The 19,564-nt window shown below is 52.4% G+C and overlaps 1 protein-coding gene across 1 annotated transcript in view; it reads right to left on the bottom strand.

The window, feature by feature from the left end:
• Window positions 1-19,564, bottom strand: part of THSD7B (thrombospondin type 1 domain containing 7B) — a 543,321-nt gene that overhangs the window by 263,254 nt on the left and 260,503 nt on the right. Inside the window, exon 11 of the mRNA XM_066575161.1 lies at window positions 19,397-19,500. Within this exon, the coding sequence (XP_066431258.1) occupies window positions 19,397-19,500 (104 nt within the window). The remainder of the gene's footprint in view (window positions 1-19,396; window positions 19,501-19,564) is intronic.

Genomic DNA, 19,564 nt, shown 5'->3' with positions numbered 1-19,564 from the left:
CACAGCGCTATGGGAAATAACTCTGATTGAAGCTATTACCCATTTAAATGCCACTGTCAGTTCTGCAAGCGGCATTGAAATGTCCCAAATGCCCCCCACGATAAGATTGCGCGGTACTTTTCAGGTGTCATAGCACCTGGTACTTCTGAAGGCCCCCCCAGAGCTGCCATGAATGATCGTCTATTAAGATGTGTCTGTGACATGTCTTAATAGACTGCCTGTCAAAATACAATATAATGCAATACTATAGTATTTCAGTATACTGTATGAGCAATCAAACTATCACAAATTCAAATCTCTTAGGGCCTTTTCACACTAGTGTTTTGCTGACCCATCGTATGTTTCTATTTTCAAGCTCATAGAAATGTATTGAAGTGGAAGGTCTTCAGTTTCAATCCGTTTCTGCATTTCCTGTCTTGAACTGTTACACAGTTGTGGAACTTGATAGATCCATTTTATTGCACTGCACTCAATAGGAGGCGGATGGAACAAGAAGACTATTGCCTTTCCAGCTTTGTCTGTTTTTTTGCATTGAGGTGGTGGCAGCTGTTCAGTGAATGTGGCTCAGTGGTTAGCATTGTTGCCTTGCAGTGCTGAGGTCCTAGATTCAAATCTCATCAAGGGCTACATCCACTTTGAAAAAGTCCATACAGACATCACCCTTGGCCAGATTTGTCGAATGAATGACGGGCGAGAGCTGCCAGTGATTAGCAGAGCACCTCAGCCAATCACATTCAGCTCCTTCAGCAGGCGGTACAGCTGCACCTCAGCCAATCACATTCAGCTCTTTCAGCAGATGGTACAGCTGCATCTGTCACAGATGTGGCAGATGTAGCAGCAGGGAATTCTTTTTACTAGCGGGGATGAAGGAGACATCTTCCACATGCGGCAGATGTGTTCTTCATCCCTGCAGGGGTCACGGCAGCGGCGGAGAAGTAAGTTTATTTTTTATTTATTTATTTACACTAAAATGCTTGTTTTCAGGGAAGGGCTTATATGTAAAGCTCTTCCCTGAAAAACAATGCAGGGATGCCGGCAGCAGCCACGGCTCCATGGAAAACAATATATGCATTTTATTACCATGCGGCGGCTGCGGGTCCTCCTGGGGTGGCCGGGCGCTGGGTCCCGTAGTCGGGGCGCATCCCCCCGGCTTGTTGTCCGGCTGCCGGGGCGCGCCGGTGGCTGGTCTGTGCGGGCCGTGCGCTTGTGGGTCCGGGCGGTGCCGTGCGCGCCTGTGATTGCGGATCCATGCATGAGTTCCTGTATATTAGATCCTGCTGGGAGGTGGCGCCTCCCTCTCTCCACCCCGGGGCGGAGGCTTCTGTTTATAAGGTTGGCAGTGAGGTGCATCCACTGTCAGTTATTGGTTTCTGTCAGCGTGCTTCCATCCGGCCTCTGTCAGTCTCCTGTGTGTCAGCTTGTATGCTAGTTCTGCCAGGTCATCCCATCTGCCTCGGTCTGCGATTATTTCCTGTTGGATTAGTTCACCTGCCCTTCCTGTCGGTATTCTACCCTGTTCCATCTTGATACGCCAGTCCTCCCTCTCGGTCCCTAGATAGCGTAGGGATCACTGCCCAGTTGCCCGCCTCGGGTTAGCCAGGAGTGGAGGCAAGTAGGCAGGGACAGGGGTTGCGGGTAAGTTCTAGGGCACCCGGGCTGCTGTATCATTGGATAGGATCCCGTAACATAATAACTGGCCCTTAAAATTGTCCAGCGGGGTTTGTTTTTGCTCTCCAATGGAGGCCATGAGTGCCCTCACAAGTCAGTTGCAGGGTTTAGTGGGCGTAATCCAAGAACTGTCCAGTCTCATGGTGGCCCAGGAGCATTGGCAGTATGTGCATGTTTGTGCCGAACCTTCCAGCCCTGAGCCCAAGTGTCCTCTCCCTGAGGTGTTTTCCGGGGAGAGAAGTAAGTTTTTAGTTTTTCAGCAGGCATGCAGACTGTATTTCCGGATGTGGCGCGGATCGTCTGGATCAGAGTCCCAGAAGGTGGGATTGATTATGTCCCTACTACGGGGTCCCCCGCAGACATGGGGTTACTACTGTTGCGCAGTTTTGGTGAGTCTTCTGCAGAAACCTGGGAACGTCGCTTTCCTTCACGTCAGCATTCCACCCGCAAACTAATGGTCAGACGGAGCGGAAGAACCAGGATTTAGTGCAATATTTACGGTTGTTTGCTGGCGGAAAGGCTCACCAGTGGGCAGAGTTCCTGCCGTTGGCAGAGTTTGCGCTAAACAACCGCCCTTGTTCTTCCACTGGGGTATCACCATTCCTTTGCGTATATGGTCAGCATCCTCGCTTCCTTACAGCTATTTCTACTCCGTTTGCCTGTCCTGCAGCTGATGTCGCCACAGATGCGCTGCAGGGGGTATGGAAAGAAGTACAGATGAACCTGGAAGCAACGGGGGCTCATATGCAGTTGCGTAGTGGGAAGAGTCTGTCAGTGTTTGAACCTTACAGGGAAGGGGGCAGAAGGTAGATTTGTCGTCTAGAAATCTCAAATTGAACATAGTACCATAGTATGTTAGGCTGAATGAAGACAATGTCCATCGAGTTCAGCCGGTTCATCCTTCTGTGTTGTTGATCCAGAGGAAGGCAAAAACCCCAAGGGCAGCAGCCAATTCCTTCCCGACTCCCTAATGGCAATCAGACTGTTCCCTGGATCTACCCCTAATAGTTCCTACCTGCCTGTATACCCGGATTAACAATTGACCTAATATTTATACCCTATAATAGGTCCCGTCTTTGAAGCTGGCGCCGCGTTACATGGGTCCCTTTGTCAATACACGTGTAGTGAACCCTCTCGCCACCTTGCCAGCTACATGGAGGGTTCAGAGGGTCTTTCATAGGTCTTTATTGAAACCTTTTGTCCCTTCGGTGAGGCACTTGTCTTTTGTGCCGTGTATTATTGAAGTACAGTTATTCCAGGCCCTAACCGTTCCCGGGGACCTGAGGTACTATATCAATGTCTGTGGCTATTTTATTTCCCCGCCGATGGTCATGCCAGTGGGAACCGGAATGGTGGCATCACCCGTGACAATCACAGCACCTGTTCCCCAGTTTATTGGGCATCCCTATACTAGGGGTGTCTGGAAGAGGCCTTGGCTGTGTGTGTCTCTCCGGATGGAGCCTGGTAAGTGCCACCATGACAAGACAACACTTTACCCTCCCAGCTCCGCAGTGTATGCCATGTGTCCGGGGTCACCCTCTGGGATGCTGCACACCACGGTGAGCAGCACAAGTACTCGGCCGGAGGCCCCGCTGCACTTGGAGTAACAGGAACCATCTGCTGATGTTTGTTGGGGAAGTCTTCAGAGTACCTCGTTACGCGGATACAACGCCGCGCTCAGAGGAAAAAAGAGAAACTAAATCAGAGGAAAATGTGGAGAATGAGGAAGTCTCCGTTCACTGAAGATCGCGGGCCGTGGGATGAGATAAGCGCTGACAAACTGCGCCATCAAGTATACGGCGCGGAACCAGCAGCCGGACGGACAGCGGCAGCTGCCATTGTACAGATTGGGAACGTTCATCCTCTCCTCAATACGCAGCGATAAAGAAGGTTGTTTTGTGCCTTTATATCTGTAACTGAACCAACGGCAGGAGAGCGGGGAAGGCGAAAACACCAAGAAATAAACCGGAATCCTCATGAAAAGTGATATTGTACTACGAAAATAATAACCGCGGTCAAAAGAGTCATCTGAAGGACCCGGAGATACATGAAGACCATGAAGGGTCCGCAGTGACTCCACATCCTGAGCGCACGGCCAGCATTACAGGCTCAGACCGTCACCTGCAGGGGGCGCCAGACGGAAAATAACAACAGCACTTTCTCCAGTCATTTCAGCTGATCACTAGTGGGCTTCTAATGCCGGACCGGCGGCGCTGTGAACCCCATACAGAACGGCTCCCAAACCTACAAAGCAGACTGTGATATACAGAGAACGACCCCTTTATTAGAGACCCCCATCTAGCAGTGCTGGACTCCTCTGGTCTTCAGATCCGCAGCAGTTCGTTGCGTCATTCAACAGGAATATCGGCCCCTGCGGACAGGAAGCTTCTTGTAGTTGCCACAGATTAGATGGCGGTGCTGACATGTTCTGACCAGCTGACAGGAAGGGGTCAGCGATTCATGCTGCTCGTGCCAAATTCTGACCTCTCATCACTACATAAATCTGTCTCCATCTGACCAGGAGATGTTTCTCCGCTGCTCAGTGATACAAGTTTTGCGCTCTTTTGCCCGCTGGAGTTTCACCTTTCTGTTTCTCTTAGACACAATGGCGCTGGAACTGGTCACCTCCTGTTATAGCCATCCGTGCGGAGGAACGGCGAGTTGTGCGTTCGGACACGTTAGTTGGAGCTCCAGCGTTGTATTCAGCTGACTGTGCAGCCTGTTGGTCAGAACGATTCCTGACATCTTCCTCCGACCCCTTTCAGTGATGAGTTGTTTCCGTCCGCAGGATCCCCTTTCGCTGGATGTTTTCCTCGATTGCGCCATTCTTGGCATCCAACCCCCCACATGCCGAGTTCTGCGCAGTATTGTTATGGCTGCTATTGTCACATGCGATAAAGACGGATCGCAGTCGCATCTAACGAGCGCAGTCTGCTTACTTCTGCGCACCCATAGACTGGAATCAGCCATCTTTGCCTGGAAAACACTACAAAATAGGGCGCCGGCGTTGTTTCTGTTCGCACATCTGGATGGCCCCCATTACACGCCAACGCGGTATTCACAGGGTTATCTTTTGGCTTTCTGTGACTTTTGCCCGTAAAGAACCGCGAGGTGCGCCAAATGATGGAATTAAAGGGTCCGAACAATAATGGTTACAGGCAATAAAAACGGATTGCAACGCATCAACTAATCCATGTTTGTAAACGCCTCCATAGACTTGGAGCGCCACTTGCCCCCCGCACATTAAGCTCCGCCTCCTCCGGCAGCACCTTTTATGCTCATGAAAAACAAGTGCGATTCCAATAGTAAAATGCTTTTACCGGACGGCCCTCGCAGACAAGCCACGCGGCGTGCGCAGGGGATGCTTCCTAAAAAAAAAGAATTACCCAAAAATAGCAGATGCAGCATAAAACTGCACACGAAGGAGGTTTGAAGACGCCGCGATGTGTTTGTCGCGCGTCTGCGCATATTACTGTGATATCTGCTGCGGCCGGTTCACTCGCTTCCCATGAATTGCACGGCTCTTTAAACCTGCTTTTCCTCCATTCTGCGCAGCGGCACCCCTCCCCCCTCCCCTCTCCGTATTTTCGCCGCAGCAATAGACTTCTATGGGATGTAGAGGAGCTCCTATTTTTTGCGCACACAAGTTCAACGCAATCTCGGACCGCTATCGCACTCGCCCGTGCAGGTACAGCGCAGCCTGTTGGAGGGGGCGCCACGGACCCGTAGGGGGCGACCTGCCAGTAGAGGGGCATCGTGTATATATAGTTTTTATGTGCGGTTTGCGCTGCGGCGGCGCCGGCGCTGCGGTCACGCGGACGAACTTTATTGACACACAATAAATCTGGTTTTCCAAGCGGATTCAGAGCAGAAACCGCGACGAAGCTTTACTTACGAGTTTGGGTGCAGATTTGACCTTTATGCAGAGCGTCCGCCGCAGAGGCGTGCGGTTTCTGTAACATTCGTAGGCGTGCTGTGGGGTTCACAGCCGCAGCGTTTCCTGCCCGTCTTCAAGGTGACCCTACAGCGGTGTGTACAGTGTCGCCCTTCCCTGAACGTGATGCCCGCCGCGGCGGAGGCGGAGCAGGGGGCAGTAGTGCCTCGGATTAATGCTACCAGCCGCAGACGAGTCGCTGCACTACCATCTGCGGAGCGCTTCTGCTGCGGCGGCCGTTTTCGTCTCCCTCTGACGACGCGGAGCGGCTATTCTAACGCAAGAAATACGGCAACATCTCTGATTATTATAAAAGGCAATAAAAATGATTGAAAAGAAGAATCTGCATAAATGGCGACCCTCCCACCGCGCAAAATATGTATCCCACCACGTATCACGCGTCCTGCTGTTCTCTATGAGTGCGGAATAAACTCTGTACGGGCGGAATTACATTATTACATGTTTGTACGCAACGTTGCTAAGCAACAGACGGCTGCATAGTCACCGCCTGCGGTAAAACGCCGCGTTGGCCTCTTCCGCGCTGCTGCATTCTAGCGCAGTATAGACGCGTGAGAAAATCGCAGCTATAATGAACTAAAAATCGTGCGAACGGGCGAAGACCTGAACTTCATGGGGGTGAAAATCGTAGCAGGAGGAGAGAGGAGGAGCCGCCCCTTCCCTTACTGAGAGCCGCCGAGGGGGTGGAAGGGGGGGGAGGGGGCAGTTTAGCAGAGCCCCCCCCCCCCCCGCCCGCTCCGCTCGTGTGCAATGAGCCCTCCATCGTGCAGTGTAAATGACGTTTCTGCAGTTAGGAAGGATTCCGACAACACCTCAGCTAAATTATGTTTTTTTGGCGTTTCCACTTTTGCGCAATAAAGACTTTTTTTGGGCAAAAATCTTTTTCTTTCGCTGCATGCGAAGCCCCATCGGTTTGTACTTCCCCGCGGACGGCGCCCTGGGAGCGCTGGCTGTTGTTGCATGCTTTTATTGGTACCATTTCGGGGTAAATACGGCTTTTTTTATCACTTCTATTGAATTTTTTTAGCAGGTGAAATGAACAGAAAACCCATTTTGGCTCTTTTTTTCCTCCGTGTTTGCGGCCAACCTGTTGAACGGGTCGTTACGGATGTGACCATACCGGCATGGGTTAAACAAAGAGCAAAAAAAGGGGATTTTTACTTTTACAAATTTGGCTCTGCTTCTTTCCGCCATTGTTATTTGTAGGTCCCTGCGGGGCACTTGTGATGGGAGGATCCCTCTGATAATACTTCGCAGTACTTCGGACTACAGGCCAGCGTCTGGCAGAGGTCAGACAATGGCAACCCCTCGGCCCTCGTTGCTCGCATGGCAGAAGGCCGCTAACGTCACCTGTGCCCTCTCTCTGTGGACACTTTCCAAGCCACAGTCAGCTATGATGGCAGTAAGTAAGGAGCCTGCCCTCTCACCGATCCCCGCTGTTGCAGCAGGAGGCCGGCTGTCCGCCACAGAAGTTGGGCGCACATTACCCGTAGAAAGGAAGCTGAAGTCCGGCTGCAGTTTGACGTTCCCACTGCTTAGCAGCTCGTATGTCGCCCGTGTGGGCGGTGCGCAGCACGCAGTGCAGAACCCCACTGGTTGCCAACGGGCCATTCAGACCGGTGAAAAAAGGCAGCAAGTCCCAAATTGGTGCAAAATACGAACCCTAATAGTCTACGGCCGCTCCCACACGTGCGCTCAGAAAACGCAGCTCCATATTGCGGCATCTTTACCACGATGGCGAACAGTGTTTTGGAAGGCTCGCCCAGCGCTTGATGAGGCTCTTTAACGCACGCTATCGTTTTGATGAGTAATGAGGTGCGTTAAAACGGGCAAAACCACAACCGACCGCGCTTGACGATTGCGTCGTTAGAAACGTCTCATTAGAGCGCAAGTCTGTTGGGCCACATTGAACGGTGATGTTGTACCGTGGTTAGCGCGGCGCTCGGGATGCTGCGCTAATTGTGTGAGAGTGGCCTAAGGTTGTAAAAAATATGCAGGGTGTATGGATGTGACGTGCGTATTGGCTATATACTGTGTGTGTGTGTGTGTGTATATATATATATATATATATATATATATATATATATATATATATACGTACTATGCAGCCAATAGAGGGGGAGCGCAGCGGACGCTCCATGTACTGAAAACCAGAAAACCCTGTTAAGATATTCAGTTTCTGGATATAAATAAGGCCGTTCACTGACAGCAAGTGGAGGTCCTGATACGGTAAAGTCTGTATTTAGATGTGTGATGTGGGTTGTACACCGCATCCGTGTTCAGTGAGAGACACCGGGCATCACGTGTCTGTACTCGGGCAAGGCTCACGCAGAAACACGACATGTGGCGATTCGTGAGGCTCGGACCAGCGCTGAAGACCCGCTCGCGTTCACAACCCCCCCCCCCCCCCGAGATGCTTGCTGCCATCAGCACTACACAATGATTATTAGTATCAGCTGTAAAACATTAGAAGCGTCCTCGCGCCTTTTTTTCCGCTTCCTCTAGATTTGGAGTCGCACGTCTCCGGTGATCATGAAGGGAGGCGTGAAAAGGCGGAATTGTGTAGCCAAATCTAAAATGACTTTTTGGCATCGGGAGCTGAAGCTGCGCCCGCCATCGTCCCGGCGGCCGGCAGAGCCAGAAGCACGGCAGCAGCTATCACAGACTGAAGGCATCATGTTATTTATGGCTACCTGAGCCGCTGCATGCTGGGATACCAGGGAATAGACCGCCATACGATATTCACTAGCTATACTCCTTGTGGAAAACTCCTGCAACCCCAGACGAAGCCGCCGTTCTGCTGCAGACCGGGCATGCGGCTCCATCTCAGCAGATCTGTAAATGATGGGAGTTGTGGTGATTAGATGAACGGTCTTGTCACCGGAGGCCCTAAAACTGGTTCCCCCCTTGGCCTATAAGAGGCTCTCGGAGGCCCCTTGTGTGTGGTGACCTCTTCTTCCGCTTGTAGATCTTGTTGACCACTAGACGCCTCTACAACGCAGAGATGAGATGTCACCCCGTTACCAGAGGGGGGCGCATTTGTAGTGGCTCAAAGTTTTGGGGTCCCCTCCAGTACCTCAGAAAACATGTACTACTGTCATAAATGTGGAATGCATCAGAGTTATGTGTATTGGCACCTGCAGGCATCAACGGGTTAATGTCTGGAAAATGTATCGGTTTGTCTAGTTACATATCTGAGTTTTACCTGCAGGTGAGTCAAGTCAGTGAGAGAGTAAGTGAGTCGGAGAGTCGGGCCGGTGAGGAAGAGGAGAGGGGGTGCAGCTCCGCCCAGAGCGCAGCCATGCCAAGAAGCTTCCTTCTAGAGGTTGCCTTTACAGAGTGCAGAAGCCGGACATGTTGGATGCGCGTGGGAGTGCAGCGCAGGAAAAGGAATGTATCCAGCGTGAGAGGAAACCGCAAGCATGCGAGTAAAATGAGACAGAAGGAGCCTACAGATAACTGAGACTGTGGATGAACAATAACCCTGACTGTTCCCATAATGCACACGTTGTACAAGGACTGTGCTGTGGATTCATCAAGAGTTCAAGTAAACAGAGCGGACCGAGCGTTCCCGGTTACTAAGTGTTGGTCCCCCCAGTAGTAACGAGGTCGGGTTCCTAGAAGTGCAGAATCTTTATTCCTCCAGCAATAGATACAAGCTGCTATTATCGCTGGAGGAATAAAGATTCTGCACTTCATGTGAAAAGGTTCCTGTGTGCTGATCCCCGTGTTTTGGTATTCGGTAACAACGGCCGTGTTCGTGTCTGGGGACCTTGGGGTGATGCCTCAATCCTGCCCCCTGCTGGTGTGATGGTCTGGGGGGTCATCACATATAACAGTCTGTCACCCCTAGTGGTGGCACAAGGTACAATGACAGCTCAGCGATATGTTCAGGACATCCTGCAGCCACATGTGTTCCTCTCATGGCGGCTCCCAGCAGGATAATGCTCGGCCGCACACACAAGGGGGTCCCAGGAGCCCCCACAACATTGTTACACTTCCATGGCTGCCCGGTCTCCAGACTTATCACCAGTAGGACATGTACGGGACCATCCATATACTCCTTCTAGGAAGGGGGAGGGTTCTGCTGACAACGACTGTATGTATGTAGAGATTCTGCTGCAGAGTCGGCAGAAAATACCAGAAGATAAAGTGCTGCATGGCATTCTAGTCCATGGGGTGCGCTCGCCACTGCTCCCTGCTGCTCGCCGCTGCTCCCTGCTGCTCGCCGCTGCTCCCTGCTGCTCGCCGCTGCTCCCTGCTGCTCGCCGCTGCTCCCTGTCGCTCGCCGCTGCTCCCTGTCGCTCGCTGCTCCCTGTCGCTCGCTGCTCCCTGCTGCTCCCCGCTGCTTCCTGCTGCTGGCCGCTGCTCCCTGCTGCTTGCCGCTGCTCCCTGTCGCTCGCTGCTCCCTGCTGCTCCCTGCTGCTCCCTGCTGCTCCCCGCTGCTCCCTGCTGCTCGCCGCTGCTTCCTGCTGCTCCCCACTGCTCCCTGCTGTTCCCTCCTGCTCGCCGCTGCTTCCTGCTGCTGGCCACTGCTCCCTGCTGCTCGCCGCTGCTCGGCTCAGTTCTAGGACAAAGTTATTTGGCCATGGGGATTCCTCTATTTCACTCCCCCAACAGAGCAGGAAAGCGGAACCCCCGGACGCAGTGCGACCCCATCCTCAGGCTTAGAGGTCGGTGTGAGAACTGTAAGAGTTCAAGATCTATTTTTAATAATGAAGTGGAAAATATTACAAAACGATCAGCAAAACCTGTTCAAAAATGTGCTGAACATCAAAGCCTGACCTGACAGAGGAGAGGGGCTGCTGATGACACATTGGGGGACGGCGTCTTCCCCCTCGTGTACGGGTCATCGCTTGGGGCCATCTATGAGACCTCGGTGCTAAAGTGTTACCGACTGCCTGATCTGACCAATCGCTGTGACAGTTTGCCCGCAGTCATAGCGTCTTCTCACTAGTTGATGTGAGCCAGTACCGCTGTACACCGTGGAGCGCGGCGCGTGTTCGGGAGCAGAGTGTTAATGTAGAGTCCATGTCAGGAACGGCCGGGTCCCCGGGGGGTGAGGTGCCTGGCGGAATATTAAATAATGTGCGGCGTGCGTGACTCTACAGCGGCCATCACTGCAAGTCAGCAGCTGCAAGGGACAGAACACGGCCGGCATTGCCACTGGAGCGCGAACGGCCAGCGCCGCACACCCCAGCGCCGCACACCCCAGCGCCGCACACCCCAGCGCCGCACACCGCAGCGCCGCACACCCCAGCGCCGCACACAGCAGCGCCGCACACCCCAGCGCCGCACACCGCAGCGCCGCACACCCCAGCGCCGCACACCGCAGCGCCGCACACCGCAGCGCCGCACACCCCAGCGCCGCACACCCCAGCGCCGCACACCGCAGCGCCGCACACCCCAGCGCCACGCGGCTCCCAGGCCACGTTTTTCATGCTTTGTGTGTTCTTGTCTTGCTCCTGTGCGGCCGGATGATCTCTAGCGCCGTTTATGAGGCCGCAGCAGACCAGGCACGTCGGTTTTCCAGGTCGCTGGTGTTTTTACACAAATAACGTGGGAACGGCTTTTTTTCTGATGTTTTGCCAGAGATTTTTCTGCAGGAAAAAAAACGTTAAAAATGCTACAAAATAAGAAAAAACAGCGATGGAACTTGTGACGCAGCGGATGTGCAGAGCGCCGGCTAAAAGTGTCTGAAAATGCTGAAATAAAAGGTGTACAGGAGCGAGAAGGGTTAAGGCAGGACGAAACACTCTGCAGCCTTCTAGCATTGTCACCGTTTCCAAGATCTCTGTTAGCTGTCAGTGACTGGGAACGTTCATATTTACAGTCAGAGGTCTAAAAACCAGTAAAGAGCCAATACTCACAGCTGAGCGTTGGCTACAATCCTCCGAGTCCGGCCCCCCTCGCAGGAATGGACGTCCGCTGTGACAAGACACTGATCAACAACTCAACTAATCTCCCTCACATGAAAAGGTAGCGCCAGGATCACCCTGTACAAGATTATATATATATACTCTTCCTGCCTTTTCCTTCACTGTGTGAGTTGGGGGGATGCTGTCATAATCTAAGGTGCGCTGCTCATAGGAGCCCGGGGCGGTATCGGAGTGGTGGGTATGCGTTACTTTATTGTCTTTAACCATTTCATGCCCTTCAGGGTTCCGTATGCCCCCATGAGACGGTCCACCACCCAGAAAACCTGCAGAGTTGGCGCACATTTCAAATTAAAAAAATGCCCATTTCGTGTATGCAAAAATTGATGTTTTTTCCCACATGAGCTGCTGCCGATGCCGTGTGCTTCATAGGTTCACTAAAAGAAACCTCTAGCCTGGATACATGATGTGATACGGGTGGGCATGGAGGCTCTAGTACCCTGTTGTACCACCTCTAGCTTGGATACAAGATGTGATACAGGTGGGCATGGGGGCTCTAGTACCCTATTGTACCACCTCTAGCTTTGATACAAGATGTGATATGGTGGGCATGGCGGCTCTAGTACCCTGTTGTACTGCCTCTAGCTTGGATACAAGATGTGATACAGGTGGGCATGGGGGCTCTAGTACCCTATTGTACCACCTCTAGCTTTGATACAAGATGTGATACTGGTGGGGATGGAGGCTCTAGTACCCTGTTGTACTGCCTCTAGCTTGGATACAAGATGTGATACAGGTGGGCATGGGGGCTCTAGTACCCTATTGTACCACCTCTAGCTTGGATACAAGATGTGATACAGGTGGGGATGGAGGCTCCAGTACCCTGTTGTACCACCTCTAGCTTGGATACAAGATGTGATAAGGGTGGGCATGGAGGCTCTAGTACCCTGTTGTACCGCCTCTAGCTTGGATACAAGATGTGATACAGGGGGGGATGGAGGCTCTAGTACCCTGTTGTACCACCTCTAGCTTGGATACAAGATGTGATACGGGTCAGCATGGAGGCTCTAGTACCTTGTTGTACCGCCTCTAGCTTGGATACAATATGTGATACAGGCAGGCATGGAGGCTCTAGTACCTTGTTGTACCGCCTCTAGCTTGGATACAAGATGTGATACAGGCGGGCATGGAGGCTCTAGTACCCTGTTGTACCGCCTCTAGCTTGGATACAGGATGTGATACAGGCAGGCATGGAGGCTCTAGTACCCTGTTGTACCACCTCTAGCTTGGATACAAGATGTGATACGGGTCAGCATGGAGGCTCTAGTACCTTGTTGTACCGCCTCTAGCTTGGATACAATATGTGATACGAGCAGCAGACATGGAGGCTCTAGTAACCTGTTGTACCGCCTCTAGCTTGGATACAGGATGTGATACAGGCAGGCATGGAGGCTCTAGTACCCTGTTGTACCGCCTCTAGCTTGGATACAGGATGTGATACGTGGGGCATGGAGGCTCTAGTACCATGAGCTGTCATTGTTCCTTGTACCACTACTAGAGGTGACCGACTGTTGTATGCGATGACCCCCCAGACCACCACACCAGTAGGGGGAAGGGGGGGGGGCAGGATTGAGGCGATCACTCCAAGATCTCCAGACATGAACATGGCCGTCAGCGCCCAAACTAAACCTGGATTCAAAACTGAAGACAACCCGTTTCCCTCCGTAGTGTCCAGTTCTATTATTCACGACACCCTGCAAACGGAGGCGATGGTGGTTGTCAGAGGCCGTACATGTAATGGTTCCGACAGACACAGGGGTGTAACGATGGCGCCCCCTGTGTCTGGCTGGTGGACAACGAAACAGTTGGAGCTGCTGGTGCTTGTTGGATGATCAGACGCTCCTCTCTACTGGTGTCTGTAGGGGGCGTCCTGAGCCTGGTCACCTTCCATCCACTGGTCCCAACACTCCCTAACAGTCTGGACAGAACGGCCGGTGGGGGACAATTCATTGATACGACCCTCCAGCTTCTCACATCCCCATAATGCGCCCCCCTCTGGTAACGGGGTGAACAACTCTCATCATTTACATATCTAGTTGGAACTGCAGGATGAGTTTTACAGCCAAACGACAACTTCTTCTGGGGGCGCAGGAGGGTTTCCACAAGGAGTGTAGCTAGTGAATATCGTATAGGCGGTCTATTCCCTGGTATCCCAGCATGCAGCGGCTCAGGTAGCCATAAGTAACATGATGCCTTCAGTCTGTGATAATTGCTGCCGTGCTTCTGGCTCTGCCGGCCGCCGGGACGATGGTGGGCGCAGCTTCAGCTCCCGATGCCAAAAAGTCATTTTAGATTTGGCTACACAATTCAGTAATTTTGCATTTTCTCGACAAGACCGTTCATCTAATCACCACACCTCTCATCATTTACATATCTGCCTGAGATGGAACCGCGGCAGAACAGCAACAATTGTAACAAATTCCATGTCCAATCCGCAGTGTGAACAGTCAGTGCCGGGCTGCGGTAGCCGCACGCGGTTTGCCACTAGCTGCGCTGCTGCTGCTGCACTTGCCGTAGTTTCAGGTTGGGCACAGCTGCAGCATGGCGATACGCAGTAAACCGCGTGCGATTCCGCAGTTCAGCCGCGACGTGAACGGCACCTTTAGGGTCTCAGCTCTGCAACTCAATGGAACATCTTACTTAGTTGCGCTCAGTTTCATCACTACAACAGCGAATTAGACTGCGGATCGTTACACGGCGCGCAGCTGTGAAGCCATAGTAAAACGCGGCCATTATTACAACAATCACCATTTCAGAGCTTGAAAGAAACTTTGCGCAAGATTATGAAAAAACCAACGAATGCATCTAATACGTGCAATTAAGCCATTCTTCGAAGTAATGAAGTCGCCAATTTCCTCGCACGCTTTGCTCTTCTAGGATGTGACGTCTGAAATTTCCTGCTGGAGACTTTAATGTGATTTGTACAATGAAATTAATTACGGAGATTTTTTTCGCCAGACTTAATAACAATGAGATCTCCTCAGAAGAAGATGATTGCAGCCCCACGACAATGAGAAGAGGACGCTGGAGACATCATCTCGCCTCTTCAGACATGAAGAAGGTCATTAGCTTCTCAGTACGACATCTCCCAAGAAGAGGATGGCGAACGACTCTGTGCGGGGGTCAGAGATGAAGCCAAGAGGAAGAGGGTGGCGAACAACTCTGTGTGGGGGTCAGAGATGAAGCCAAGAGGAAGAGGGTGGCGAACGACACTGTATGGGGGTCAGAGATGAAGCCAAGAGGAAGAGGATGGCGAATGACTGTGCGTGGGGGTCAGAGATGAAGCCAAGAGGAAGATGATGGCGAACGACTGTGTATGGGGGTCAGAGATGAAGCCAAGAGGAAGATGATGGCGAACGACTGTGTATGGGGGTCAGAGATGAAGCCAAGAGGAAGAGGATGGCGGACGACTGTGTATGGGGGTCAGAGATGAAGCCAAGAGGAAGAGGATGGCGAACGACTGTGTATGGGGGTCAGAGATGAAGCCAAGAGGAAGAGGATGGCGAACGACTGTGTATGGGGGTCAGAGATGAAGCCAAGAGGAAGAGGATGGCGAACGACTCTGTGTGGGGGTCAGAGATGAAGCCAAGAGGAAGAGGATGGCGAATGACTGTGTGCAGGGGTCAGAGATGAAGCCAAGAGGAAGAGGATGGCGAACGACTGTGTATGGGGGTCAGAGATGAAGCCAAGAGGAAGATGATGGCGAACGACTCTGTATGGGGGTCAGAGATGAAGCCAAGAGGAAGAGGATGGTAAACGACTGTGTGCCAGGGTCAGAGATGAAGCCAAGAGGAAGAGGATGGTGAACGACTCTGTGTGGGGGTCAGAGATGAAGCCAAGAGGAAGAGGATGGCGAATGACTGTGTGCGGGGGTCAGAGATGAAGCCAAGAGGAAGAGGATGGTGAACGACTGTGTGTGGGGGTCAGAGATGAAGCCAAGAGGAAGAGGGTGGCGAACGACTCTGTGTGGGGGTCAGAGATGAAGCCAAGAGGAAGAGGATGGCGAATGACTGTGTGTGGGGGTCAGAGATGAAGCCAAGAGGAAGAGGATGGTGAACGACTGTGTGTGGGGGTCAGAGATAAAGCCAAGAGGAAGAGGATGACGAATGACTGTGTGCGGGGGTCAGAGATGAAGCCAAGAGGAAGATGATGGCGAACGACTGTGTATGGGGGTCAGCGATGAAGCCAAGAGGAAGAGGATGGCGAACGACTGTGTATGGGGGTCAGAGATGAAGCCAAGAGGAAGATGATGGCGAACGACTGTGTATGGGGGTCAGAGATGAAGCCAAGAGGAAGAGGATGGTGAACGACTCTGTATGGTGGTCAGAGATGAAGCCAAGAGGAAGAAGATGGTGAACGACTGTGTGCGGGGGTCAGAGATGAAGCCAAGAGGAAGAGGGTGGCGAATGACTGTGTATGGGGGTCAGAGATGAAGCCAAGAGGAAGAGGGTGGCGAATGACTGTGTGCAGGGGTCAGAGATGAAGCCAAGAGGAAGAGGATGGCGAACGACTCTGTGTGGGGGTCAGAGATGAAGATGATGATCACCAGTGTGAATGCACAGATTCTGTGTGGGCGTAGTGATCGTGTGAACATAGACCGCATTCAGCCGTTCCCGGTGATATCTCTCTGCTCCAGACTACACATGTAAGCCGGGAGCAGAGGGATTTTAAATCTCCCGGGGCGTGAGCCTTTCTGAGCACACGCCCTCCATATGATGTCAGGCGCGCATGCGCAGATGACAACGTAAGGTCCTGAAAGGACCATATCGCCACAGGACATCGCGGAGGACGGGGGTGAGTATTTTCACCTCCCCTCATGGATCCGTTCCATTAGGGGAGGTGAAACTTTAACTTTATTTAACTTTTTTGAACTTTTCTGTGATCGCCGTTATCCATTGATAGTGGGCGATCACAGGCCAGGGACCAGGATATTTCAAATGTCCCGCGATGATCCGGTCTTCTGCACATGCATCACTACTTTTCCTTTGACGTGCATGCGCAGAGGACGGCTGAAGGTCCCTTTTGGACCAGATCGTCGAGAGACTTCGCGGAGAATGGGGGATGAGTAGTTTTAGCACCCTTCATGGATGCGATCCGTGGGGGGAGCTGAAACTCTAACTCCAATGGAGAGTGCCAATCACATGACCAGCGGTTGGATATCCCAGCCCTCTATGACTACCTCCGGAGCAGTCACATCCTCCTTTAATCCCCAGAAGGAGCATGTTTTTACATCCCTGGGGATTAAAGCCCACTTAGCTGGAACGTAAAAAATCAATGGGGTCGTCACTAAGGAGGTAAGCTAACTTCCCACAGGTGAGCGCGATCCAAGACCATGAATCCCGCCCCAGATCGCGCTCCCCACCATGTGAAATCCCAGAGAATACGAGGAGTTTACATGTCAGAACCGCCTTGCATCACTTCGGGAATAGGCGATCCTGTCAGCCACAGCAGAGGTTTTCAGTGTGAGACCTCACATCGTACTGCGTGCACCTAACAGGTGGTGCGCTGCTGCCGCCGACCCCGCTGCTGTGCTATGTGGCTCTGTGCACAGGGTGATGAGCTCATTGACTTCAGTGAATAAGCTGAGGGTCCGTGGGCTGACGAACGCCCGTCACTGCCGATTTCAGCCCTTCTGTGTTTTTTTTGCACACGTAAATATGCAGCGTATTTATACAAGTAAAAAAACACAAGCGCCCTTCATTCCACGCCAAGTACCCAGTACATACATGTTTCATGCAACTGTGTGGCAGATTTGTGTCCGGGCACTGTGGATCCCCCCTCCCTCCATCGTGGCCGGATCTACTTTCTTCAGCGCGGCGGATGTGTGACACAGCACAAAGACCGCGGGGGATCCGCAGGAAAATGGAGCTGCTGCGATTATTTCCCACACGCCAGGAGAAAAATCACATCCACATGCATTTGTTTGCTCTATGGGCTTCTGGAGCTGCGGATCTCCTGTGCGGATTGTATAGTCTAGGTTTTGCGGACTAGGTTTCCCTGTGAAACTCTCCCAGCAATAACATGGTCAGGTGTATATGGGGTGACTATTACCACTAGGGCCACTATTGGGTGACTATTACCACTGGGGCCACTATGGGGTGACTATTACCACTGGGGCCACTATGGGGTGCCTATTACCACTAGGGCCACTATGGGGGGGGGGGGTACTACTACTGGGGCCCCTATGGGGTGACTATTACTTCTGGGGCCCCTATGGGGTGATTATTACCACTAGGGCCACTATGGGGGGGGTATTACTACTGGGGCCCTTATGGGGTGACTATTACCACTAGGGCCACTATGGGGTGACTATTACTACTGGGGCCACTATGGGGTGACTATTACCACTGGGGCCGCTATGGGGGGGGGGGAGGTATTACTACTGGGACCACTATGGGGTGACTATTACTACTGGGGCAATTATAGGGGGGGGGTATTACTACTGGGGCCCTTATGGGGTGACTATTACCACTAGGGCCACTATGGGGTGACTATTACTACTGGGGCCACTATGGGGTGACTATTACCACTGGGGCCGCTATGGGGGGGGGGGAGGTATTACTACTGGGACCACTATGGGGTGACTATTACTACTGGGGCAATTATAGGGGGGGGGGGTATTACTACTGGGGCCCCTTTGGGGTGACTATTACTACTGGGGCCACTATGGGGTGACTATTACCACTGGGGCAATTATGGGTGGGGGGTATTACTACTGGGGCTCCCATGGGGTGACTATCACCACTGGGGCCGCTATGGGGGGGGGAGGTATTACTACTGGGACCACTTAAATTGTAACTATTACTACTGAGGCCATTATGGGAGTCACTATTATTGTGAAGGGGTCACTGAAGGCCACTGCTATGGGATACAGAGGGAGCGCTTTGTATAAAAGGGGCGCAGGCCGTCACATAAACTTGCCGCCGCACCTCACTCCAGTTGTAGCCATCACATCCTAGCGCTCCTACGCTATCTGTGCTCCTCGGCAGTCAACAGACTTGAATAGTGTAAGGCGCCAAATGAACATGCGTCCCCCACGCCGCTACAGTCCACTCATCTCCAGGTAGGTGATCTCGTGCCATCTAGGGCTTGATTGTCACCATGTGCCAACACTGAGCGCATGGCGGCGTATCTCACACACGTGTCTCACACAGAGCTCTTGCGCAGTCTGTCTTTTTTTTCATTCTGCTCCATTTCATAGCGGGGTTGCGTATGTTTCGGCCCCCTTATATAACGTCACACGTACGGACGTCATGGCATGCGCTGCCCACAGAATAGTATATTTAATGGCGTAGGGCTCACACTGCGCGGTATGTGGAGGAATAGAGCACGCCGCCATCTTTTTCTTGCCCGTATCTACACGCACATGCGAATGGATCCATGAAAGGCCATGCACTTCCATTGACTCCATTCACCACGCATCGCATGCAGAATACACGGTGGAATCAGGGTTGTGTGAATGAGCCCCAACTCCGCCCCTGTATGTGGCTATGGTACAGCTCTGACTCCTCCAATCACACGACTCCTCTCAGCAGCAGAATACGGCACCGCCAGCTCTCAAAGGCTCTTAGTAGCTTAATAATACATGTTTCATTAAAAGTAATGTCATAGTAACAAAATACTTTCGAAACCCCCCCCCCAGTACATGCACAAGGGGCGTGGCTCAGTGTAATGAGGGCGTGGCTTAGTGTAAAATATTTGGCGCGGTGCTCTACACACTGCAAGAATCAGCCCACTTTTCTTGGGTGATGTGATGGCTTAGCGCTTACGTTGCTCCAAACTGTGGGACAACCAATATGGCCGACACGCGGCTAATAAATAGGATTTGTCCAAGACTTACCTCTAGATTGGATCCCAGGTCCACATGACTCCGTGGCCCCCGCAATGCCCTGTCGGACATAGTCTGGCACCAGGATGCACTGACTCCACTCCTGAGGCTGCCACCTGCAAACCAGCACAAGACACGGCTGTGAGAAGAGATGCCAAGCTCCGCCCCTCGCCGGACGGG

Source organism: Eleutherodactylus coqui, chromosome 8, assembly GCF_035609145.1.
Source record: "Eleutherodactylus coqui strain aEleCoq1 chromosome 8, aEleCoq1.hap1, whole genome shotgun sequence".
Taxonomy (NCBI): Eukaryota; Metazoa; Chordata; class Amphibia; order Anura; family Eleutherodactylidae; genus Eleutherodactylus; species Eleutherodactylus coqui.
Note: the sequence above shows the minus strand (reverse complement) of the source record. Positions and strands in the feature narration are given on the sequence as shown.